Source organism: Ambystoma mexicanum, chromosome 8 (assembly GCF_040938575.1).
Source record: "Ambystoma mexicanum isolate Mex_15411 chromosome 8, UKY_AmexF1_1, whole genome shotgun sequence".
Classification (NCBI taxonomy): Eukaryota; Metazoa; Chordata; class Amphibia; order Caudata; family Ambystomatidae; genus Ambystoma; species Ambystoma mexicanum.
Window position 1 is genome coordinate 170,883,592 of NC_090929.1, and position 26,577 is coordinate 170,910,168.

Sequence of the window (26,577 nt, forward strand, 5' to 3'; positions counted from 1 at the left end):
GCATTCTTTATAGGGCCTCTTTTGGTTCCCAGTCTACCCCTTCTGCCCGCCGCATACCTCTTCCTACAGCTTTGTTGCCATTAAAGCCCTGTACCCCTTCTCCCAATCTCCACATCTGCATCTTTTACCCATTCCACTTCCTATTCACTTCCCTCTGTCCATTTCTTTCCCACCTGCTGTCCTCCCTTCTCTTCTATCCCAGTCTTTCCTTCCATCCATCCTTACCCCATTTCCCCTCTCATAGCTCTACTTATGTAGCCCGGGCCCCTCTTTTTCCTATCTTTACTTTCATTCTCCCGTGCCACTTTCCCCTGAAATTTACTTACAACATCTGTATCCTTCTTATCACATACCCACATATTTCATTTGATTCCTTCCACTGTACCCTGTCTCCCACTCTTCCAATATGGATCCCCATTCCTTGCCGTCTTCTTCTTTCCACTGGCCACATTTTTTTATTTTGTTCCAGTCGTTCGCACCCTCATCCTACTCTACCCAGTATTTCCAAACATTCAGAAATGAGCACTGGCAAAGCCAAAACCCTTTGCTTTTGTGTAAGCAAGGGATAGGCATTTGTCAGGCACTGCCAAAATGGTACTACATGGCCATAAGATGGCAACAGCTGGAAAATGGTGCTAGTACCTTGGCATATGATGCCAGTGGCTGGCAAATGCCTATCTAATAGCAAGACACAAGCTAAAACTGTTGGCTTCGTCGGTGCCTGATTTAACAGGACTTCAGTGCAAGAAAGAGATTTGAGGATGCACAAATTGCATATAAATCAAGTGGCATAATGCACACTTGATTAAGACATTTTTATTACACTAGTAGTTCCTTTACAGCAGCAATTACGCCATTAACTCTAAGGAGACACCTTAGAAATAACAATGGCAGGCCCTATACAGCACACAGTGAGATGTTATTGCATAATAGAGCTATCTCAAAGAGATCCCAGGAGGGAGTTGTATTGGGCAGTAAGTGACAAATAATGGGTTTGGATTGCCATAGGTATTAGCATGGCAATGGGTAGTCAGTGGGCGGGTAAATAAAGGCCACAGGATGCGTGTCCTTTCTCACATTCCAACTCCCTCCTAACTGTAGCCAAAGTTTTGGTTGATAGATGGTGCTAGCTCCACCTAAGAGCCAAAACTAAAAATAGGAAAGAAGTATGTTGCTTCTATACAAAACATAACTAAACAGCTATCTGCCATGTGAATTCCTCGGTTTCCTGGCTGTCTCTTCTCCTTTTGGCGTGCTCTGATGCAGGCCTACACAAGCAATGTCACTATACCTCAAGGATGCGTGAAATACACTCTAGCTCCATGACATGATGGAACTCTTAATGCTTTTCATTTCAATTCCGAAAAGCATTGCTTCCCTTGCCCTTAAACACCTGAAACTATATGGCAAGTCAAAGCATGCGAACGAATGGGAGGTTAAGAAGCAAGAGGCACCCATCCTGGGACCCATGCTCACCACACTGCCCCCATCTGCGTCTTCTTGATCGACAGGCACATCAAGCAGGAATCTGTGCATGCAATGCACGTGGCACAGTTAAAGGCATGCTTTACACGAGTGGCTATGCCCCCTTCGCTGCTCCCACCCAGGAGCTCATATTAACTTCACAAGGCAGCGCACTTCTATGGCGCGCAGTGCAGCATGGCTGCTCAATATGAGGCCTTGCAGATGTTTCGGACTACAACTGCCATGCTTCTTCGCCGCTTACTATACTGGTGAGGGATCCTGGGAATTGAAGTCCCAGTCTTCTGGAGGGCCACATACTAAGCAACCATGTATTTGACTTATTATTATTAAACACAATATAAACAATGCAATACTGTACTTTGCTGGTGGAATCCGTAGCTGGTTCGCTGCTCTCTCCGGAATCTTCCATCACACATCTTTCACTTCCTAGGTCATCAGGTGGAGGAAATGCAAAGAATGATTAGTGCTTGTGCTATACAGCACTGGTTGCTCAAGGATTACATCAGTAGTAGGGAAAGCAATCTGGGGCCAGATTACAGACACTTTGCACGGTGCAAGTTCAGTTTTGCACTGCACTAGAGCAGAAATTGCTCTGGTCAGGGCTTTAAGTGGGGTAAGAAATCGAGAGGGGCGTGGCTTCTGGGAGGAGCGTGGCCTAAAAAGCACGCAAATCGTAAGGTCTGCACACAAATATATATACATGTTATATATCTGTGTGCGTACCTTACTATGGTTTGTGTACTTTGCAGGCCATCTTTTCTAAACATAGAAATATGTTACATATTTCTATGTTTAGAAAAGATGGCCTGCAAAGTACACAACCATAGTAAGGTACGCACACAGATATATAACATGTATATATATTTGTGTGCGCACCTTACGGTTTGCCTAGTTTTCAGGTTTATAAAAGATGGCTTTGAAAGTACACAATTACAAGCTGTCTTTTATAAAGCTTTGACTACGGACAGATAGCTTGAAATGTGTACTTTCAAAGCCATCTTTTATAAACCTCGAAATATGTCGAGGAATCCCCAGGTTCGCCGAGGGTTAAAGACGCCTCGCCGACCTGGGGAAACAAAGGAACAGTAACTGCCTCTGATGACCCCTCGCACGAGGGGTCACCAGAGGCAGTTACTATGACTGACAGAAGTGGCAGCCAGGCACAGCATCGCTGTGGTTGGCTGCCACTTCTGTCAGCTCGCCTGACTTCATGGCAGGCGCATGCATCCAGCCAATGTTGCGTGCGGCGGGACTGGGGGCCCAGGCAGGGCCCCGGCTCGGCCCTGCTTTTTGGAGACTGCCGGGGCCTGGCCCCGGCAGGCCCCGGCCCACTTAAAGCACTGGCTCTGGTGTAAAAAACAGATGATTTCAATGCATTTATGCACCCGGGCAAGGTTTGTGCCAGTGCCAATACCATTGCAAAGTAGCACTGGGGCAAATGTTGGCCCTGTGAAAATATGCATTGAAAGAATAGGTGTTTGCTCAAGTGCAGACGTTTCCCTTGTTCTAATACCGTGCAAAAGTGCACTTGCACTGGTGCACATTTTCTGTATTCTGGCCGTTGCTGGAGAAGTCATCCTCCAATCAGATCTCCGTTAAACAATGGGGCAAACACATGCAAATGTAAAGAACTCTCAATAGCACTCATTCTTCAATAACCTTAAATTGCAGTACAAGGCGCGCATGCAGGGGGCATAGGGGAGATAAAGGACAGCGTGAAAATGTTATGCTAATATTTTGCAGCACATGCAAATGGAATTATTTCTGGGGCACTCCGTTCATTAATCTATCCACAGTTAAGGGGCCAATGTTGAAAGGCCATAATCTGGAAAAGGGGGTTTACCAAATCCACATATGGCATTGCATCAAATAAACAGTTTAATTGATACACTCAGGGGATTACCATGAATGCCCAGTGGATGGCATTTCAAAGTAATCGCCAGCACCAACAGGGACTGGGGTTTAAGAGCTTATCCTCTCATTTGCATGGATATGGCCAGCCCTGAACCCGGCTACTGAAAGTCAGCATCAACACAAACACATACTGCATGAGCACCTTAGAGGAAGAGAACACAAGTTGCACTCATGGCACTTTTAACACTTCAAGACCACAGCAACAAACAACACAAGGGCAATTAACAAGAATAATAAGTACATAAGACACACATATCCAGAAGGTGAGGAGACTTAGTAAGAGCAATAACGATGATTCATCAAGGCTAGAACAATGCCAATACTTTGACAAGGAAGTAGATACAATATATAACAGTGCAGGGTGCATCGTGTGCGAATACACACGCCTGCACAATGGCAATTCCATTCGCAGGGATGCAGGGCGCATCATGAGTGAATACACACGCCTGCAAAATGGCAATTCCATTCACACGTATCTGCAAAATGGCAATTCCATTCACAGGTATGCAGGGTGCATCGTGTGCAAATAAACACGCCTTCAAATGGCAATTCCATTCGCATCTATGCAGGGTGAATTGTGTGCGACTAAACATGCCTGCAAAATGGCAATTCCATTCGCAGGTATGCAGGGTGCATCGTGTGCAAATAAACACGCCTTCAAATGGCAATTCCATTCGCATCTATGCAGGGTGAATTGTGTGCGAATAAACACGCATGCAAAATGGAAATTCCATTCGCAGGTTTGCAGGGTGCATCGTGTGCGAATAAACACGCCTGCAAAATGGCAATTCCATTCACAGGTATGCAGGGTGCATGATGTGTGAATAAACACGCCTGCAAATGGCAATTCCATTCGCAGGTTTGCAGCGTGCATCGTGTGCGAATAAACACGCCTGCAAAATGGCAATTCCATTCACAGGTATGCAGGGTGCATGATGTGTGAATAAACACGCCTGCAAATGGCAATTCCATTCACAGGTACGCAGCGTGCATCGTGTGCGAATAAACACGCCTGCAAAATGGCAATTCCATTCGCAGGTTTGCAGGGTGCATCGCGTGCAAATAAACACGCCTGCAAAATGGCAATTCCATTCGCAGGTTTGCAGGGTGCATTGTGTGCGAATAAACACACCTGCAAAATGGCAATTCCATTCTCAGGTATGCAGGGTGCATGATGTGTGAGTAAAACGCCTGCCATTCAAACTACACATTCACAAACAATAGGATGCAAGGTTCTACAATCAAATACCTTGCACACAGTTGCATCCACCACTGACGGGCCACACTGCACACAATAGCCCCAGCAGAAATTGCGATCCCACGTGTGGTACTGCAGGACATGCACACACAGATATGATACATGATATGATATTGTATTGTATTTATAGCGCGCCTATACACAAGTGTTTCAAGGCGCGACAAGCAAGGGAGGGGAACATGGAGGACAAGAAACAATCTTACTAGGCCCAGTGAAATTGAGATCACGCAAGTGCAGGGGAGAGGGAAGGGGAGAGTGCCAGGGGAAGGGGAGGAGGAGCAAGTGCAAGACATAGGATCAAACATTGAAAACAAGAAGTGCAGCCAGCAGGTGGCAGTGCAGGGTTAAGTGCATGATCCAGGTGTCAGACATACTCACACATCTTCAGAACAGGAGCAGAGCACATGGGAGAAGGGTCATTTACAACAGGGAGCCCTGTAATGTGGAAGGACCCTATCAAACATGTCCTGTGCATGCCACAGACACAACGCCCAAAGAGCACAGTGGAAATCCACTCTGCACCTTCCGATACTATGGCTCAGGCTTAGACTTCCTGCAGAGTTTCACTCATGAAACACTGTACGACGTTCATTCATCGACCCTGTTTTTTTAATGTTTTTTCTGCCAGGTTATATAAGAGGTGGCGGGGGGGGGGGGTGGAGGGATCAGGAATAGTGTCAAATTACTAGCGGGTGGAAGTTAGGGGGAATTCCACCAAAAATAAAAATACACAGTTTTTTCAAGAACAAAACTTTTAGCAAAAAACCCATTGAAAAAAGACACTGTTGATGAATGAACATAGCTAGCATGGGATGTCTACATATGTTTGCCAAGAGGGAGCCACTGCATCTAACTAGTTGAAGTAGCAGATTACATGTGTGGAAATCTACTCAAAACAGCAATAGGCGGCTTACACATTACTCACGTCTGTACTACACTTGAGAATGGTTGGTAGTGATTGGAGAGACCTTTTTGAAGGTCGGCAGGTTGATCGACTCAGTTAGGTCGAGGAATTGACCAAAGACACACACACACACACAGATACCCCTATATGGGGCTAGGGAGTGAGGCCGTGAAGGGGAGGTGGACTTGGATGGGGAGAGCGGCTTGCGGGAGGGAGAAGGGGGTACAGCTCCCATTGGAACACACACAAAAAACGGTTGACTACAGGTGGATCAAACCAAGTTCACCAAACTGTAGATGGTTGAGAACAGATGCCATCCAATATCATGACTGATGAAACACTGGCACAGGCACCAAGGGCAACATCATATTTTGGGGAAGATGTATAGATGACATCCTGATCATCTGGGAAGTAGAAATCAAACTCTTGGTTGCAGATATTTCTTACCTCAATACCAATGAGTACAACTTTTCGTTCACAAAAAAAGTCAGTCCCAACAACATAGAATTTTTTGATTTAGAACTTTTTGTGGAAGAGTCAGAGATTCATACAAAACTTTACACAAAGCCATCAGCAGGAAATAGTCTCCCATATGCAACATCGAAACATCCTAGGCATGTTATAAATAAACTACCATATGGTGAGATTCTTAGATTGTCAAAGAAGCAGTGCGCAAAGCAGAAAAAGTCTCAAGGGACTACCTTCTCACAGATAAACTAAAAATGGTTGCCAAAGATCCAAAACCAAAGTTTATAACAATACAACACAGAAGTACCTAAAATCAGAAACATTCTTCACAAACACTGGAACATTCTCCAAACTGATCCCAATGTCAAAAAACACTTGGAAGAACATCCCAGCATATGCTTTCGTAGAGCCCCAACTATAGGCAACAAAATTAGCCCAAGCTTTTTAAGCCCTATCTCCAGCAAAGAACCACGTGAAATCTTCAACCAGCAACTTCTTAAGGGGAACTACAGATGTGGCAACTGTAAACTCTGTCCCTAAATGAGTCATGGCACAAAGCCAATCCAGCTTCCGAATGGTCATAATAAAACAATCAACCAACTGATTAATTGTAACATGAAGCACATTATTTACAGGATTAAATGTACCTGTGAAAAAATGTACAGTGGAAGCACAATTAGGGCATTTAAGGGCTATTCAAAACAAAGACCTAAGATACCCCCTATCAGTACACATACTGACAGATCATCCAAACTTTGATATGGAATCTCTTCAAACTTTTGGTCTGGAAAATATTAAACAACCTCCTCTTTTTTCTCTATTTACCCTTTCTAGATCAGCAAATCTCCGTTCCCAATTCCAACATAGAGAAATCACAAGTCATTTCCAACAAATAAAATCACGAATACATAATTGCCCAAACAGATTATATTACTCTTTGAGGAAAAATTCCTTTGCAATAGAGTAATAATTAATGACTTCCTCTTTAATAGATTTTTCCTTTAGGGCATTTCTTTCGTATGCACAAGAAAAATATTTTCCAGTAAAATGTATGCGCTTAAGTATTTACCTAATTACTTTTCCCTTTTATGATGTTCCAACGATTTACACTTCATTAAAATTTGAAATTGCCACATAACTATTTTGGCCTGACCCAAGCGAACAGCTATACTTAGAACGACAACATTTATTCTTCAAAATGGCCACTCACGTATGCGCGATGATGTCATCACGCAGCCACGCAAATACACGCGGCTGCATATGACATCATCGCATTTACCGCAATCGTGCGATTTTGCGCCTTAAATAGCGCACTGCCCATTTAGAGCCTTTGTATCCTACAGGAAGCATCAGGACACCGGCAGGTCTACCAGAGCCTACTTCTTTTTTACACAGACATCAAGTTCCAAAAAAGGTAAGCAAACTCGGGCCCAACTTAGTCATACTTTTAGTAACATTCCTTTATTGAAAAATACTTAACAAATATTCTATCCATGTATTTTTCCGTCTCCTCCTTTCCCCCCGTACTTTTCCAATACACACTTTGTTAGCTTGATGATTCAAACAACAGAGAAGCAATATCAGTAGAAATACCTTACCAGGATAACAAGATGCTATGGTGAGTCATCCATCTAACTAGTATGAAACAATCAATCTGCTATTCTAGTAATATCTTTACTAAAAGCAGTCACCATTTTTCTATATGCAGAACTTGCTAATAATAATTAAAGTGTCTCTAAAACTAAGAGTAATGCTTCCTATCCTTTGCCTAGGGATTTACCTACTTTGCACCAGTCCACTTGGACAACTCTCCTAAGGTACTGCGTCTACCTTATGCTTTGCCACCTAAACTATGTAACCTACATTGTATATATTGATATGCCACTGTCTACTTTGTCCTGTACCTCATGTACCCATGTAATTTCAGTGCATTCTCTTGTGACTATGAAATTTACTCTGTATATACTGATGTGTTATTATATATGTCGGCCTGTTTGGCCATGTAACTAAGTTGAACATATCCTTTCTGCTGCGCCCTGATGCTTCTGGGTCTGGTGCGCATTACAAATAATAAACTAAACTAAACACTTTTGTAACAAAAACTGAAATATTATGTAATATCCCGATTAACACAAAAGACTGAAGAAATGTGTTGACACACTGTTTAGACATTATCTTTTATTATTTTCTTTACAATTTTATAATTATCGATGTATTACATCTCTCCTGGTGATCCATTGGTCTAAAATGGTGAAACACGCGTTGAGAGACTCTAAAAACAGTTGAGCAATCATTCCTGCCAAAACTTAAGGAGGAAAAGATTACTTTTTGAAATTAAAACTTGACTTTGCTGGTGCAAGAACATTGTCAGATTGCTATTTGAACCTTGACTCACTGCGTCAACTTTACCAATCTAAAAATGAATTAACAGTACTATCACTGGTTGACGTATTAGAGAATATCCCTCCTCAATTAGCTGTTCTATTCAACAGTGTGGCAGCCACACTTTATGGGATTAAGCTCTTCCAGACAACCAGAAACCATTAATATCACTAGTGGATTCGCCAAGGGTTAGCTTTGACAGGCTGCAAACCTCTTTACCCTCTTTTGCCAACAGTTTAACAATTGACAAATGCTTCCCATGTTAAACAAAACAGGCCTCCAGTAGCTAAAGATTTAAATTAGCCCATCACTGCCCTACCTCTCCTTTCTAAGGTTCTGTGAAAATGTGCAGCTGATCAACTAGCCCACCAAGCTTCCCGTTATGGTTTACTTCGGCACTACCAATCGGGTTTCTGACACTGGTGCAGCACTGAAGCCTTCACGTTGTAGGTGGGTGATGATGCTCTTTGGATGCACATCATGGCCATGGTCTATTTATTCATTCATCTGGATCTCTCAGTGGCATTTGACATGTTCGACCAGGAGGTCTTGTTAAAGATCCCTTAGCATGGGTTCGACCAGAAGGTCTTGTTAAAGATTCCTTTGCATGGGCTCAACCAGGAGTTCTTAGTAAAGATTCCTTTGCATGGGCTCGACCAGGAAGTCTCTGTAAAGATTCCTTTGCATAGGTTCGACCAGGAGGTCTTGATAAAGATTCCTTTGCATGGGCTCGACCAGGAGGTCTTGATAAAGATTCCTTTGCATGGGCTCGACCAGGAGGTCTTGTTAAAGATCCCATTGCATGGGCTCGACCAAGAGGTCTTGTTAAAGATCCCTTTGCATGGGCTCGACCAGGAAGTCTTGTTAAAGATCCCTTTGCATGGGCTTGACACCAGGAGGTCTTGGTAAAGATTCCTTTGCATGGGCTCGACACCATGAGGTCTTGGTAAAGATTCCTTTGCATGGGCTTGACGCCAGGTGGTCTTGGTAAAGATTCCTTTTCATGGGCTCGACCAGGAGGTCTTGGTAAAGATCCCTTTGCATGGGCTTGATACCAGGAGGTCGTGGTAACGATTCCTTTGCATGGGCTTGATACCAGGAGGTCTTGGTAAAGATTCCTTTGCATGGGCTCGACACCAGGAGGTCTTGGTAAAGATTCCTTTGCATGGGCTCGACCAGGAGGTCTTGTTAAAGATCCCTTTTCATGGGCTTGGCGGGCCCTGTCTTGGTTTGGACCCCCTCCTTCCAATGTGATAGCTCACAGTTTGTGCAAGTGGATTTGATCAAGTTGGAAATTTGGTCCATGTGTGGTGAAGTAATGCAGGGCTCTATCTTGTCACCCACGTTGTTAGACATGTACAGTGAACCCCTGGGTGATGTGACTGATGGGTTTGACCTTGAGGTGCACCAGTATGTAAACGACGCTCTTATAGCTAAATCTTAGGGTTTCCTCTTCAGCAGATGTCATCCGCCATGATGCTCTCAAAGATTGGATGTCTTCTTTTTCTGTAAAACTCATTCCACAATAGAGTACATTTTCCTTGGCTTCCTCCACTCTTCAGTCCATATCATGCATTCAAGCATGACATTCCCCCTTTGTGATTTTTGGAATCAAACTTTCCCTGTTACCCTCAGTAAAGCCTATTGGCTCTTCTTGAGTCAAGTTTACATTTTAAATCACATACTTATTTAACACTATCTTGTTTTTTCAGTTGATTTGTCTTCGGAAGAATGAAGCTTTTTTTTACCTCTCTCAGATTTTTGCTTTGCTTTAACCCACAGGTACAGACGGAATGCAATTTTCTTAGGTTTGACAGATTGCTTTTTCTTCATTGGTTTCAATTGCGTGAACTTCTCAAGATCTGGAGCATTACTTATAAGGGGGTGGTGTTTAATCAGCCCCTTGAATCGGCAGTTAAATTGTCCATTTGTGGTGGGTCTTCATAGCTTCGGGAGGCAACGGAGCACTTTACAATCATAGGGGGACGAACACATTTAGGAAGCAGTGCAACAAGGGAGCGGGAACTAACAGCAGGGGAGGGTGGGCAATAGTCAGCAATGGATCTACAAGTAACCAGGGGAGGAAACTGTGGAGATCAGATCAACTAGTCTCAAGTAAGGTGGGGAGTGGATTGCGTACGGACCTAGGTCTTAGGGAGAAACTATTCCTTGAAGAGGAGTGTCTTGAGCTCCTTCCTGAACTGTGGAAGTGAGGGGGCTAGTTGTATGCTGATGGGGAGGAGTCTCCAGAGTCTTGGGAAATAGACAGAGAAGGCCTGTCATCTGTTTATTTTCCTGCAACAGCGCAGTTCACGTCTGCAGAAGTCCCTACTTCTGGTGGTTCGTAGGCCTCCGTAGATGCTGAGTCTCTTAGTGAGGTAGCTTGAGGACATCAGGGTGACAGCCTTGTAGATGATGCAGCAAGACCTGGAGATCATACAGGTTTGCAGTGGGAGCCAGTGCAGGCTGTTAAGGGTCGGGGCAATGTGGTCGAATTTGTGGCGCCCTTTGATGAGTTGTGTTGCAGCATACAGGACACATCTCAAGGGGGCCAGGTTAGTCCCAGGAAGGCCATCCAAAAGGACATTCTCTGATGCAGTGTCCTATGCCTGGAATGCTTCACCTCTGCCATTTGTCTTCTTCCCTTCCTTTTGTCTCTTTAGACATAAGACAAAGCTTTGAAAACACTTCTTGCTTTGTCTTATGCCTAATTTATTCTGAGCTTTTTCCTTTTCGTTTCTTTTAGATTCTTCTGTGCCTTAAGTTGTGTTGTTACATGGCTAAGATGATTTTGTTGTATTTGTACTCTGGACAGACAGCACCTTGTTAGCTTTTCGGTTAGGTCACACTTTATAAATCAATGAATACATTAAGGCGAGGCAGAAGGCATTGGAAGCTGCAAATGGCACCTGGAGAACACAAGCACTGCAAGTCTACCATGATGATGGCCAGCAATCAAAACAGAGAAGAAAAAACCACCTTCCACCTAAGAGCAGAGGAAGATGACGATGAGCCATTTGCCTTAACCAAACTAGGGACTGCCATAGTGGCATGGAAGAAGAACGCCCACCATCACAGATCCCAAAATCACATTGCAACAGTTTACTGAAATCTGTGGCAGGAAATACTTGGTAACATGTGATTACAACGAATCAAAAAATAGTGAATGAAACAATACCGAAATAAAATGTATCCATTTTTGTTATAAAGGGGGGGGAGCGCCTCCCAAACCTGCTGTTTCCCCATGCTTATAACCCCAAACCGAACCACCCCACACAATCTATAACCCCTTACCCCCGCACCCCATATATCTATTTTTCGTTATTTTTTTCAGTATTATTTAATTCAGGTTTTTCTCGATATAATCACTGCATAGCAAATGAATGTCCAGGATCCAAAAGAATTTTTATAATTTCCCTAGCAAGTTGACACACATGAGGCCTGGTGTTGGTAATGCCAAAGAACCCTGCATTGTTCAAGTAAAATGGACGATTGAAAAGAGAAAACACTGCCGACAATTATCCAGAGGAGTCTGCAAAGAACATTTGAGACATAAAATGATTTCCCCAAGTCCTTGGACTTCTTTGGCCAACTGAAGAGGAAGATGTCGGAAAAGGAAAGGGGGTCTGGGAAAAAGACTGTAATCTGCACCCTTGGCCAATCACAAATCCACTGGATTAGTGAACCAGCAGTTAATAATTTCAAAAGCTGTCCTCACCGGATCTACCATTTAGGGTCAAGTAATATGGGCCTGCCAACTGGAGAGACGTATGCCTGTCCTCTGATCTGTCCTGTAAGAATAAGACTGTCTGGTCCTGGCGTCTGCGTCTGCAGAAGATGCTGAGCCCCACAGATCTCTCAAGAACGTTTGATCAACAACTGCCTTAAACCCAGTTGAAGAACTAACACTCCCAAGGGAAAAGGGGAAGTGGAGAAAATAACAAATGACAGACGCCTACTTCTGGTGGACTGCAATCTGTAGAAGGAGACATTCATGTTTATTAATTAAAACATGCATTTAATATAATAAAATATTAAAATCTATAATCTAATTTCATTTACAAAGTACACCTACCTAACCTGGGACCTGACAGTTCCCCCTCCTTAAGCCCTGACCTCAGGGCCAGGTTTATTTGGATTTCTTCTGTGAAACTTAGATACCAATCTTTTCGCATGAATATCAAATTCTGACTCCCAACTTCTTTCCTCGGAACCAAACCCCTTCCAATCAATAAGATATTGAATCTTTCCTCTTACTTTTCTAGAATCAAGTATTCTCTTAACCTCAAATTCTTCTGAATTAGTTTCCAAAACAATGGGTTTAGGAACTGGTCTCATTCTGATTCCTTTTGACACTGGTTTTAATAAACTAACATCAAATACTGGGTGAATTTTCAAGTTTGTAGTCAATTTAAGTTTAACTGATACTGGTCCTATCACTTCCTCAATCTCAAAGGGACCCAAAAACTTAGGACAAAATTTATTTTTTCCTTTCAATTTAATATTTTTTGCTGATAACCAGACTAAATCACATTTAAGATAACTTGGACTTTTCTTTCTTTTGAGATCTGCAACTCTTTTGTACTCAGACTTACTTTTCTGTAACATTTCTTTTACTTTAATCCAACTTTTCTGAATTACTTCAATTATATCTTTCATAGCTGGACATGTCTCATTCACTCCATCATTCTCACATAGAAAACGAGGATTATATCCTCTTCCACAAAATAAATGTGACATGGAAATAGAAGTTTTAGTAGAATTATTGTATGCAAATTCCGCTGTCCACAACAAATCTACCCACTCCAATTCTCCTTCAACAAAACATCTTAAATATTTTTCTAATTCCTGGTTGATTCTTTCTACTTGACCATAAGCCTCTGGGTGATATCCTGATGTTAATTTTATCTTCAAGCCCAATCTCCTACAAACTTCCTTCCAAAATCTCGACACAAATTGAGATCCCCTATCTGAAATAACTTGACTGGGAACCCCATGCAATCGTACAATTTCTTGAATGAATTTTTTAGCTAGACTTGAAGCTGTAACTCCTCCTTTCATGGGAATAAAATTACTCTCTTTAGAGAAACAATCTACCACTACCAGAATTGTGGAGAATCCTCTATCTTTAGGTAAATCTACAATAAAATCTAAACAAATTGTATGCCGAGGAGGAATAGGCAAGGGTTCAAGAAGACCAGCAGGTTTTCCAGTCACATGTTTTGACTTAGCACAGACTTCACAAGTCTTTACATAATTTAAGACATCCTTCTTGATACTTTCCCACCAGAAATGTCGTAGAACTAAATCCAAAGTCTTATGAAAACCCGGATGTCCAGCTAAGACTGAATCATGACAGTCTTGTAACATTTTTTCTCTAAGGTCCTCACTCGGAAGATACAACTTATCCTCAAAATAAGGTAAACCATTTTTAATAGTTCTTTTGACATCCAACTGTGCCCATTCTTTCATCTTCCGAGAATTCAGAGTTATTTTAATTAACTCCTGCAAATCTTTTTTTTGAAAAATTAGCTGAAACAAAATGTTCGGGAATCAACTCCAATTCTTTTTCACAACCAGGAAATTGTCTGGATAAAGCATCCGCTTTACCATTTAATTTCCCAGGTCTGTATGTCACTACAAAGTCAAAATCCGCAAAAAATAATGACCAGCGCAACTGTCTGGGAGTGAGAGTCTTAGCTGACTTAAGAAAAAGTAAATTTCGATGATCAGTAAGCACCGTGACAGGATTTCTGGCACCCATCAAAAAATGACGCCATTCTTGAAATGCAGCCTTTATAGCGAGTAATTCTTTATCCATTATTGTATAGTTACTTTCTGTTGCAGAACATTTCTTTGAGAAGAATGCTATTGGATGAAGCTGACCAGTTTCTTTATGTCTTTGAGATAAAATAGCTCCAACTGCAAAATTAGAAGCATCTGCTTCTACAAAGAATGGTTGTGTTGGATCCGGGTGTAAAAGAATAGGACCAGAAATAAATCTATTCTTCAAGGTGTTAAAAGCCTCTTCCGTTTCTTGATTCCAAAGAAAAGGTACACATTTTTTTAAATGTCTAGTGATAGGAGGAATAATGGATGAAAAATATTTGATAAATCTCCTATAAAAGTTAGCAAAACCTAAAAAACTTTGCACTTCCTTGATCTTAGTGGCAGTCAGCCAATCTTTAACTGCTCTGACTTTCTTTTGATCCATTTCCAAACCTTGAGGAGAAATCACGAAACCCAGAAACTCCACAACTTCAGTATGAAATTAACTTTTATCTAGACTAGCAAAAGGATGATGATCTTGTAGCTATTTCAAAACCTGTCTTACATGTTGATAATGTTGCTCCAAATCATGTGAAAAAGTCAAAATGTCATCTATATAGACTACGACAAAAAGATCTAGAAATTATTTCAAAACATCATTAATAAAGAATTGAAAAGCCGCTGGGGCATTACATAATCCGAATGGCATTACCAGGTATTCAAATAAACCAAAACGTGTTTTGAAAGCAGTTTTCCACTCGTCTCCTTCTCTAACTCTAATCAAATGGTAAGCACCTCTCAAATCTAATTTAGTAAAAATGGTTACTCCTTGAATTTGATTTAACATTTCCGGAATTAATGGCGTAGGGTAGCGATTTTTAACAGTGATTTTATTCAAAGATCTATAATAAATGCATGCTTCCCTTCCTTCTTGGGTACAAAAAACAATGGTGAAGCTGCAGGAGACTGTGAGTGTCTAATAAACCCTTTATTAAGATTTTCCTCAATGTATTCCTTCAAATAATAATTTTCCTTCTCGGTCAAGGCATACACCCTACTACTAGGTAAAATTGCTCCATCCTCTAAATCAATTTTGCAATCATATGATCAATGTGGAGGCAACTCCCCTGCCTCAACCTCATCAAATACACAAGTAAACTCTTTATAACACTCAGGCAGAAAACCCATCACAGCTCCAATAGAATGTTCTTCAAATCCATTTTGAGCTAAAGCCACTACTCTTCCACTTTCAATACTCTCATCTCTGATCTCATATTTACAATTGAAACAATGTTCCTTACAAATTTATGATTGAAAATCTAATATTATTCTTCCCGTGTCAATTGTGGGATTATGATTAGTCAACCAAGGCAATCCCAAAATGATTTGCAGTTGAGGAGCATCAATGAGTTCAAAAACAATATACTCAGAATGATCTTTAACCAGTGTCATAAACAAAGGAACAGTTTCATGAGTGATGGGTCCAGAGGTTAACTGAGAGCCATCTACTGCTTTTACTTGCTCTACTGCTATTTTTTCAACTAATGGAATTTTCATAGACCGAGCCAATCCCCAATCCATAAAATTACCAGTTGCCCCTGAATCAATCATGGCTGGTCCTGATCCTTTTAAAACATCATCCAAAAATAAGGATACGTTAATTGTTATATGAGGTACAGCAGCTTGAAGGATATTCGCCACCTGTTGGGATCGAAAAACACTTGACTGCCCTCTCTTGGGCGTGTAAGGACAATTCCCAAGAAAATGACCACTACGCCCACAATATAAACACAAGTGATTAGCTCTCCTCCTATCCTTCTCCTCTTTAGATAATGGTCCTCTTATTTTGCCTGACTGTTCACAGGATTTACTTCTTTCCTCCATTCTTGGTTTCTTAAAACGCTGAACCACCTGCACCTCTCCAAAACCCTTTCTACGTTCATTTCTTCTTTCTCCCAATTGAGAATCTATTTGCATAACTAAGTCAATAAAGGCATCACAAGAAGTAGGACGATCAACCATGGTTGATAAAGCATCTTTAAATTCGTCCCTTAAACCTCTGTAATATAAGGACGATCTCTTGTCCTCTGGCCACCCTGTCTCCAAAACCAGAGCTCTAAAAGCTGTTACATAACTCACTAAATCCTTATTTCCTTGTTTTAAATCTAACAGTTCCCCTCTATCTCTTGTGAAATCATTCTTCTTCCAAACATCTTTCGAAACTCTTCTTTAAATAGAACAACATCTTTAAAAATTGGATTCTCTTGAGCAACTAAAAGAACTGCCCAGGCTGATGCATCCCCAGTTAAATAAGATAACATAAATGCAACTTTTGCCATGTCAGTTCTAAAACTCTCAGGACAACACAAGAAATGTAACTCACACTGTGTAACAAAAGTAGAAAAATGTTTAACATCTCCACTAAAACGTTCTGGGGACGCTAAAGGAACTGATGTCTGACTCCAAATGTGTCTTCCTACTCTATCTTCATCCCTCCCATCTGCTCTTTCCAGAACTAGGGGTTGTTCTTCACTATTCCCTGTGGCTCCTAACTCCGACGACAATGACTGCAAACCAGAAGAACCTATTCTAATTGAAGAATCTAATCCTTCACCAAAATCCCCTACTCTCTGTGTTCTAGGTTCCCCAATGGATTCTTGAATCCGAGTCATCTTAACTCCCAACTCCTCCACCTTTTTATGTAATTTTGAATTCTCTAAATGAGCTACTCTTAATTCTTCTCTCAATTCTTGTAATACTTCTAACTGTTCCATGCTGAAATCTGTGAGACTCAACAACCCAGGCAGACTATTTTAGGCCTTTCTTCTGTCCGGTCCTGGCGTCTGCATCTGCAGAAGATGCTGAGCCCCACAGATCTCTCAAGAACTGCCTTAAACCCAGTTGAAGAACTAACACTCCCAAGGGAAAAGGGGAAGTGGAGAAAATAAACGACAGATGCCTACTTCTGGTGGACTGCAATCTGTAGAAGGAGACATTAATGTTTATTAATTAAATGCATATTGTCAGGTTCCAGGTTAGGTAGGTGTACTTTGTAAATCAAATTAGATTATAGATTTTAATATTTTATTGTTTTAATCTGATTTTGGGTTGTTGATCTTAATTTCAGTTCATCAGAGTGCTAACTCCCCAAACCAACATGGTGGCAGTAGTACCGATTCCTGATTGGAAGATTCATCAACCTCTGACCTCCCATAAAATTCTAAACTGCCTTTCATTGTTCACCTTCAAGAGGGAAGGTCCTGTTTTGATTAAGTTCCTGCTTCAAGGCCTTTCACCTGTCCGGTCTTGGCGTCTGCAGAAGATGCTGAGCCCCATAGATCTCTCAAGAACGTTTGATCAACAAATGCCTTAAACCCAGTTGAAGAACTAACACTCCCAAGGGAAAAGGGGAAGTGGAGAAAATAAGAAACGACAGACGCCTACTTCTGGTTCACTGCAATCTGTAGAAGGAGACATTAATGTTTATTAATTACTCTTCGGCCCTTTTTAGGAGTAAGCCGGAAACTCTAAAAACGGGTGGTAATTTCAAATACTATACATTTTTACTGTTCGACTATGAGGTGAAATAAGTGATATCTTTCTCTCCAATTTGTAACTCCAACTAAAAGTTGGGGGTGAAAAAATGTAAAAACGCTGCCTATGTTTTTTCTCCTGTAGCGAACATTACTTTCATCCTGCCTTTTTTATTTATCCACTTCCCCTTTCCCTCAGGGGTTTCTGGATTTCAGCTGTTTTATGATCAGTTATTGACCAGATATTCCAGGGGGTCTGTGGGGTTCAGCAGCTTCCATGGACGTGCGTGATACTTAGTAAATGCTTGTTGTGGTGAGTCCATTCTCACATTGGCTTGAGGCAGGTCCATGTGCTCACAATCATGCCTGCTCTTAGGCTACATTTCTGTTAAGGGAGGTGTTCCCGAGGTGGGGGATTCCAGAAGAAATTCGCTCTGATAATGGGCAGCATTTTGCCAATGATTAAATAAAGGAAATTACAACCCTCCTGGGGATAAAAGCATAAACTATGTATGGTTTACCATCTTCAAGCTAACGGTTTGGTAGAGAAGATGAACGGACTACTGAAAATGCGATTGGCTAAGCTTATACAAACGCTTGAAAAATCATGGGTGCACTGCTTGCCTCTTGCTTCGTTTGCGCCTTATACAGGAGGCCTAAAAACCAATCTGGACAATCAGGTGATCCAAACGAACATTTCCCACTGGCAACAACTCATTTTCCGTGTGACCAAGTCTTTGTGTGCAACCAAGTGGGGAAGTGGAAAGAGGAACGCTTCACAGGCCCGCACGTTGTCATCTATTCAACACCAACAGCTGTCAAAATCCAAGGAAGACGCGGATGTGTCCACATCACGGATGTTCGCAGAGACAAAAGTACAGTCCCCCAAAGCACAACATAATGGGGAGTATTAAAGAGTTTTCTTTTCATTTTCTAAAAGCCTTTAGAAGTTATAAAAAGCCAGCGAAAGAGTGAACTGAAGAAGGTTGAACTGCAAGATGGGTGACAAAGAAAAATACATTTTAAGGTTTCTGGAATGTAATGATGTTATTTTAAGGTTTCTGGAATGTAATGATGTTGCTTTAGTGTAGTTTTTGTTTGATATGTTTTTTAAAGAAAAAAGTCAAACACAATTGAATGCAAAGAGAAAAATGGGAAAGAGAAATGTGATGAATGGGAAGGACTTCCACCATGGCACTGAGGAAGAGCATAATTCATTGACAGACAATAGCTGGTATGATTAAATGATGTGTGTGGGAATAGAGAGATTAAATGGCACCTGCTACAAGTGCTCCCTCATTCCACACATAGTTGGAATGTCCAAAGTTCTCCTGCACCAGGCTGTGTCCTATGAGGAGGCCGGATGCCTAATGCACTTGTCTCTTTGTAGAACTAAAAGTTTATTCCATGGGGAAAAAGTAGCAGTTCACCGAGTAGATGAAGGGGAAAATGTATATGAAGACAACTATGTAGAATTAACGCAAAGGCTTCAAAGTAAGGAAACAAGGCATAAGGTAATGTAGTACATCAGTGAAGGCACTAAAGATGGGGGATTACAAATAAGAGACCATAAAAGATTGCAATGCACAACTAAAAAAGGGCATTGTCCCCTGGGAGCAGTTTGGTATGGCGACAAATGGGAGGGGGGGAATAATGCAGTGTCGTGCTAAAGGACTGTTGGGTTTTGAGCAGGTGCATGTGAGAGCATGTGTCGTACATCCACATGTTATGTGCAGTAGGTGCATGTGTAGAAGGTGAGCATTTCATCTGAACATATATTTTAGGAGTATGTGGTGTAGGCGCACATGTTATAGAAGCACATGTTGTAGGAGCACATACCATAGGAGTATGTGTCATCAGAGTGTGTCATTAAAGTGTGTGTTGTAAGAGTGTGCAGAGTGTTTGTGATAGAGGTATGTGTAGTAGAAGCATATGTCAGGAGAATGTGTTGTAGGACCATGTTTCAAAGCGATATGTGTGATAGGTGCATGTGTCGTAGGGGCAAGCTATGTGTACAGTTCGTATGAAAAGTGTACATTTATTCCGTCACTTTAAAACTGACATCGAAGTCAGCTGTGACTTGTCTTTAATGTGAGTTTTTAGGAGATGCTAATTGTGTAATGTAGGAACCGTAAAACCCATACACTTTGTGGACAGTTCATATTGAAGGTGTACATTTATTCCATCACATTAAAATTCACATTAAAGTCAGCTGAGACTTGCCTTTAATGTGAGGTTTTAAGAGATGTTAATTGTGTAATGTATTTATTGTAAAACTCATACGCTCTGTGGTCAGTTCATATTGAAAGTGTACATTTATTCTATCAACTTTAAACTGACATCAATGTCAGCTGTGAGTTGTCTTTGATGTGAGTTTGTAGGCAATGTTAATTTTGTAATGTACCAACAGTAAAACTCATACGCTCTGCGTGCATGATTCCAGACCATGTTGTAGGCTCCTCTGTGGTAGGAGTATGTGTTGGCAGAGTGTGTGTTGTAGGACCATGTGTTGTAGGAGCGTATGTCATATGATTGCATCAGAAGAGCGTGTTTTGTAAGAGTGTGTGTGGTAGAAGCATTTGTAGTAGGAGCGTGTGTGATAGGAATGTGCGTCGTAGGAGTGTGTGCAGTAGGTGCATGTGTAGTAGGTAAACATGTCATAGGAACATGTATAACAGAGTGTGTGTTGTAGGAACGCTTGTTATAGCAGCACGTGTCACAAGAGTATGTGTCGTTGGATCACGTGCTATAAGAGTGTGTGGCATTGGAGTGTGTGTAGTAAGGGTGTATGGGGTAGGAGCATGTGTCGTAGGTGCTTGCTCTGTGTCCAGTTTGTATGAAAAGTGTACTTTTATTCCATCACTTTAAAACTGACATCAAAGTCAATTCATACGCTCAGTGGACAGTTTGTATTGAAAGTGTAAAGGTATTCCATCACCTTAAAATGCACTTTAAAGTCAGCACAGACTTGCTTTAATGAGTTTTTAGGAGATGTGAATTGTGTAATATAGGACCCGTAAAACTCATACGCTCTGTGGACAGTTCATATTGAAATTGTGCATTTCTTCCATCACTTTAAAACTCACATTAAAGTCAGCGGAGACTTGCCTTTAAGGTAAGGTTTTAGGAGATGTTATTTGAGTAATGTGCATATTGTCAAACTCACGCTCTATGGAAAGTTCACATTGAAAGTGTAGATTTATTGCATAAGCTCTGTGTACAGTTCGTATGAAAAAGGTACATTCATTATGTGCATGCAGCATATATAGATACATTGCAATCGTCAAAATTGACCAACTCGATTTTCTTTTTTTTCTCAGTGCACCAATTCTGCTACATATTAGGAAAAACCAAAGTGTCCAATTTTGAGATAGTCAAGCCAAAAAGTAATTTTTTTCCCTCTGGAAAACCCCATGTTAAAAGCAGTTCAAAACATGATCAAATTACACATTTTCTAAACTATGAATCCGTTAATGTAGGAATCTGCATGCACAGCCAGCTGCCTCAAAATATTACTCCGGAATATTTTCAGATTTTTTACTACAATCATTCGAAGATTATTAAGAAAAGTCATTTTCTGAAACGCTGCAAATACTTTTTGCTAACCTTAACTATGCCTTGTGCTAGCACGAAGGCATAATATATATATATATATTTACACCCACACAGAAACACACACACATGTACACACACACACCACCCCTTACTCAGCTATAAGAATGTTGGGTTTTCAAACAACCATAATAATCCCATTTCATGGCTTAGTAAAGTGAGACAGCTATGAGGATTCACTTGCAAGGTGTGAAGGTTTCCATGAATGTACCTGTGCAGTTCTGAGGTCCCGCATTGGTAGAATCTTGGGGCACTTGGTTTATGGATCCTTGAAGTGTGAATGATGCTCTGCTTGCTTTTTCTGCGATGAATGCTGATGCCTTCCTATTTCAAGCAAAAAGAAGAAAACAGATGATACGTAAATACATGATCAGGAACTCTTGTACGCTATACTTCATACAACCACTGCAATTATTCCTCATTAGTACCCTGATCTGTGGCCTAAGCCAATGAGCAAGCTTGAAACACGGCTTTAACCCTCAGAATAAATCGCTCCTCTCCTTTGACCACTCCTCCTGGGCTCATATCCCATGCTGGCCTCTCCATCCGTTCCACCCTCGCATCATAGGTTCACTACCACAGTATGCATACTTAAGGAGTTTGGAGACTTTTGCTGCCAATTTTCCCTATGCCCAGACAGGCTTCTTTAGTTTTTTTGTCAAGTTCTGCCATCAATTAAAAAAGGAACATCTTTTTTTGCGAGTGGGTAATGCTACTTTGCGACCACTCTGTTTACCAAAATGACAAGCCGTAGCACAAGTGCGCAAATGGAAATAATGCATGCAATGGCAGGCTGTACCGGCAAACCTTCTCTGTTTATTGACCTTAGGTGGTGGGCTGTAATTGCTGGTACATCCAGCAATCGTCACCATTATTGCTTAATGAGCATATATTTATTTATTTATAATGTGCTAAAACCTAGCAGAATAAACTGCATCTGGGCACAGATGTCACAGAAATTAACAAGAGCAGACCAAAGAGGGCAACAACATTACAGAAAAAGGTACGTCTTAAGCAGTTGTGAATCAAGGGAGACGCATCCAATAGGAAGAGTTCTACAGACTAGGACCTAAAACAAAGAAGTTCGTTCATCGACGATGCACAAATCAAGATGTGACAATGACCAATAGTTGGCGATATGTAGAGGGGAGGGTATGTGTTGGCAGATAACCCTGAATTCTCTTCGAAAAGTAAGATGTTGCAAGATCATGCAAACATTTAAAGACCAAACACGAAATATTAAATTCAATCCTCTGCTTGACTGGCAGCCAGAGCAGAGATCTGCACAGTTGGGAGGTTGAGGAAACCTTTGGCAAAGGAAAAAACCATCTAACTGCAAAGTTCTGTGTGGCCTGAAGGCGAGACAACTGTCGTCCCAGGATACCCGCCAGGGTGGCATTAGCGTAATTGAGTTTAGAATTAACTAGAACACCAACTACAGATTAGTGATTTGTGGCGGGGATGTAAGGCAATACTGATTGTAAAAGGCAAAACCTATAAAAACTAGACTTAACTATCTCCCCTACCTGGGACTCAAACATAGATGATACTGCCAATAACACCCAAGAGTCTTAACTTTATGCGCAAAGCATGTTGGAGGATCAAACAAGGGAGGCGAAGATGGCAGCCTGAAAGTATGTGTTTAGGACTAAACAGAATCATCTCAGCTTCAGATGGATTGAGCTGTAATCTATTAATGGCCATCCAACATTTAAGTTCAAGCATACAGTTCAGGGTATTCTGTAATGTATCTGTTGAGTTACTGATGCACAAATAAATCTGTGCGTCACCCGGAAGAATGGGCTAAGATACTTTATAGGTAATTTTCCAGGAAATACAAATGACACGTCATATCCCTGACTCCTGGAAAAAATCCATACTGATTCCACTATTTAGGAAGGGAAATCGGAGCATACCTTCAAACTACAGCCCTATCGCGTTACTGAACATTCCAGGGAAAATCTTTGCGAGACTGCTATTAAAAGATTTAAATAAGTGGCTCAAAGAAGCTTTATAGCAGGATTGGGAACGGCCATCAATTTGTTAACATTAACAGCCCTAAAAAAGAAAGTCTAGGCCTCTAAGCAACCAATATATCGAGCATTCATAGATTTACAACAGGGGTTTGACTCGGTGTCCAGGGTACGTCTTTGGCAAAACTAGTAGATACAGGAGCTAACAGACAATAAAACAACTGTATTCGAACACTTCTGTCCAAAGTTAAATTAACACAAGAAGGCCTGCTATCTAACTCAATACCGACATTGAAGGGATTGAAACAAGGGTGTATTCTGGCCGCAATGCTCTTCAATTTGTATATTAAAGATCTATCCAAACATCTATAAAGTGTGGCGGAGACAAGAACTTACCCACCCAAACTAGATATATCTCAAACTGCGTACCTTCTGTACGCAGATGACTTACTTATATGCGACCAAACGCCGATGGGGCTGCAAAGACAACTGCAAAACATAGCCCAATTTGCCTCAGACAATATGATTAAACAAAAACAACAGTTTCCACCGTGTTGGAAAAATAAGTTCAATGAGTCATGAACTTAAAGTTTGTGAGTATCTTTAATGATATAACAATAACTCTGATAAGAGCCAAATCAAATTCTGGAAGCCATCAAGTTGATTGTATGGTAAACTGTGTGGATTTATTCAATTTCAAAAAAAGGCAATGATGATAAACTTTGTAACAAAAAAAAGGAAACATATTTGAAAAAATCATATATGTGTACACAGAAAGAAAATATGTATTGAAACATTTTGACAAAATCACACAAACAAGTGAGAAGAAAGAAGAATTTTTTGTAAAATTGTAGAAAATGAAAAGAAATTTGTTGTTTTTTTGAGAGAAAGAAATCAAACATTTCTAAACATTAAATTGCTCTGTTTAGCTTATCAGTCACATAGCAGGGCTGCCTACGCGCTGGTGTCCAAACGGACATCCACAACACGTTTCAGCAACAGTGCCACCTGCCGGGCAGTGGGTTTAGAAAGTGCCTTCCTCAGGGCGAGAGAGCAACTGAACCCTGTGGGGAAGCAGACACAAGAAAGAACAATGAACTCTACTGATGGCTTACAAAAATGTGTTTGGCTGTTTATCATTTTAGATAATTTGTTGATTATTAAACTGCTTCATTACTTACAGTCCCTAATGGGCAGCTTTCCCAAAGTTGGGGGTACAAGCTTTAGGGAACAGGCCGGGTCTAACCATGAAGGTGCATATAGTGTAGGTCGGAATGGATCGCTGTTTACAGCTCGTCTGGGTCTTGAAGAATCTAAAGACAGAGAGATATATATGTGGTGCTCAGCCTGTCTCCTAAGGATCTTTTTAACACTAAAAACTAGCCGTAGCACAAAGAATTGTGGGAAAACAGATTATTACTATACCTTGTTGGCTGATTGGTGGATTCCAGTCTAGCCTTTTTCGAAACAGGAAGACAGTTTTGAATTTAAAAAAAGGGGGGGGGGCGGTTGCACACAAAAGGAGCAAGTTAACATTGTTGGAAAGCATATTGGTGTTGTGATGATAATTGGATACAGGCCCTCTTTTTTGATTACTTCGGGGCATCTGTATGCTCTGAAGTTGCTGCGGTCAAGCGGAAGTAACATGAAAGTTGTCCGTAATGAAGGCAGATTGGTTGTTATTAGCTGTGCCTTAATGACGTGGGAAGACAGTCAGGTTACTCAAGCTAATATTGCAATATAATAGGGTAATCTGGGTAGGGCCTCATTGAAACCAGGAAATCTTTTGAAGTTGTGTGCCGAAATGCATATGAGCAAGAGTCTCAAAATTATATGTATTGCAAAGCAGATTGATACTAAATGATGATTTTCGTACTTAGCTGAAGGCTGTTTTTGCAATTCCATTGGAAAAAAAGGGAAAAAAAGATGATAGAAGGCCTGAAAGCACTTCTGAACCGGATGCTCATGGTGCAAACCAGGTGAAGGGTTGCGGTCATAGTAGATAGTAAAGTAAAGGGAGAAAGATGTGTTTAATTGGGCTTGAGGACACTGTAATTCAACACCTAATGGATCATTAGGAACTAAAGTTTTGCTTAAGTTTTCTGTTATTTTTGTTGCAACAACAGGTGTGAAGGGACAGTTGTGAAAAAACATGTACAATTTTCAAAGTATGGTCTATATTCAGTCTGGGGGCAAAAACTCTTTGTTTAGTCCACTAATATGGGTTGACAATCTATGGATCCATCTTGCCTCCTTCTGAAGTAGACGGCGTAAGACATTTGTGGTGTTCCTTACCACATCTACAATCCACCATTGGATGTCGTTGGCAGTGTGGTGTGCATCAACAAAATGATTGACTAAAGGTGCAGATAATTTTTTGCACCTGATTCTGGAGTGGTGCTCTGAAATTCTCATATGCATTGGGCGGGCTGTTTGACCAACATAACGTAGGCCGCAGGGGCATTCAATACAATAAATAACCTGCTTGCTTTTACTGTTCGCGAGGGTAGAGAAAGTCCAAATTTTGGTGCCAATTAGAAAATCTTTCATTTTTCACACAATAGGATTGCCATTGATATAAGAAAGTCAAATATACTGCAACTGAAGAAAAATTAAACCGGAAGGAAATCAGCATTATTTAATTGGAAAATAGGAACACACAAATTAGAAATAATACAAATACAAATATCTAGGAATAAATCTGAATGTCAGAAAATTGGACCAGCCTTACAGAGAGGAACTAAAACACAAAACACAATTAATGTGTTCACAGGCAAAATGACTCAATACAAAATACGGAAAATTCGAATTTCTCCCAATAATAATATTTTATAAGGAAAAAGTAATTCCTACTATAACAAACAGCGCCCATGCAAAGTTACCTGGAGATCACCCAGATTGGGACTATTTGGAAGGAGTCTTCTGGAAGAATATTCTACCTACACCAGGAAGCTTCCCGATCCAAAATGTCAGACATGAGTTAGGATTGACATCAATGAAGGCAATTGTGTCATGGAATGCCATAATGCTTTTACAATAAATGTATTAATAAGGAAAGGTTTCGAGACTCACTTATTCCAATACTGGCTAAATTATTAGAATCACCAGGAAATGTGTTATTCACATGGAAAGAATATTGCGTAGCAAGTATGGTTTCGGCAGAAATTGACCAACGGTTGATAGAAACAAATCCAAACACAACTAAAGAAAAATGCTGGCTTGCTGATTGGAATGCAACTTGGTCCGATTGTAGCAAATATAAAGACTTCACAAGTGGGT

General features: G+C 40.9%; 1 protein-coding gene across 1 annotated transcript in view; it reads right to left on the reverse strand.

Moving 5' to 3' along the window:
- The window catches only part of CCDC187 (coiled-coil domain containing 187), a 335,108-nt gene that overhangs the window by 61,265 nt on the left and 247,266 nt on the right, over positions 1-26,577 (reverse strand). Inside the window, exons 17-18 of the mRNA XM_069609090.1 lie at positions 21,537-21,649; positions 1,844-1,911 (exon numbers count right to left, since the gene is read on the reverse strand). Of these exons, the coding sequence (XP_069465191.1) occupies positions 1,844-1,911; positions 21,537-21,649 (181 nt within the window). The remainder of the gene's footprint in view (positions 1-1,843; positions 1,912-21,536; positions 21,650-26,577) is intronic.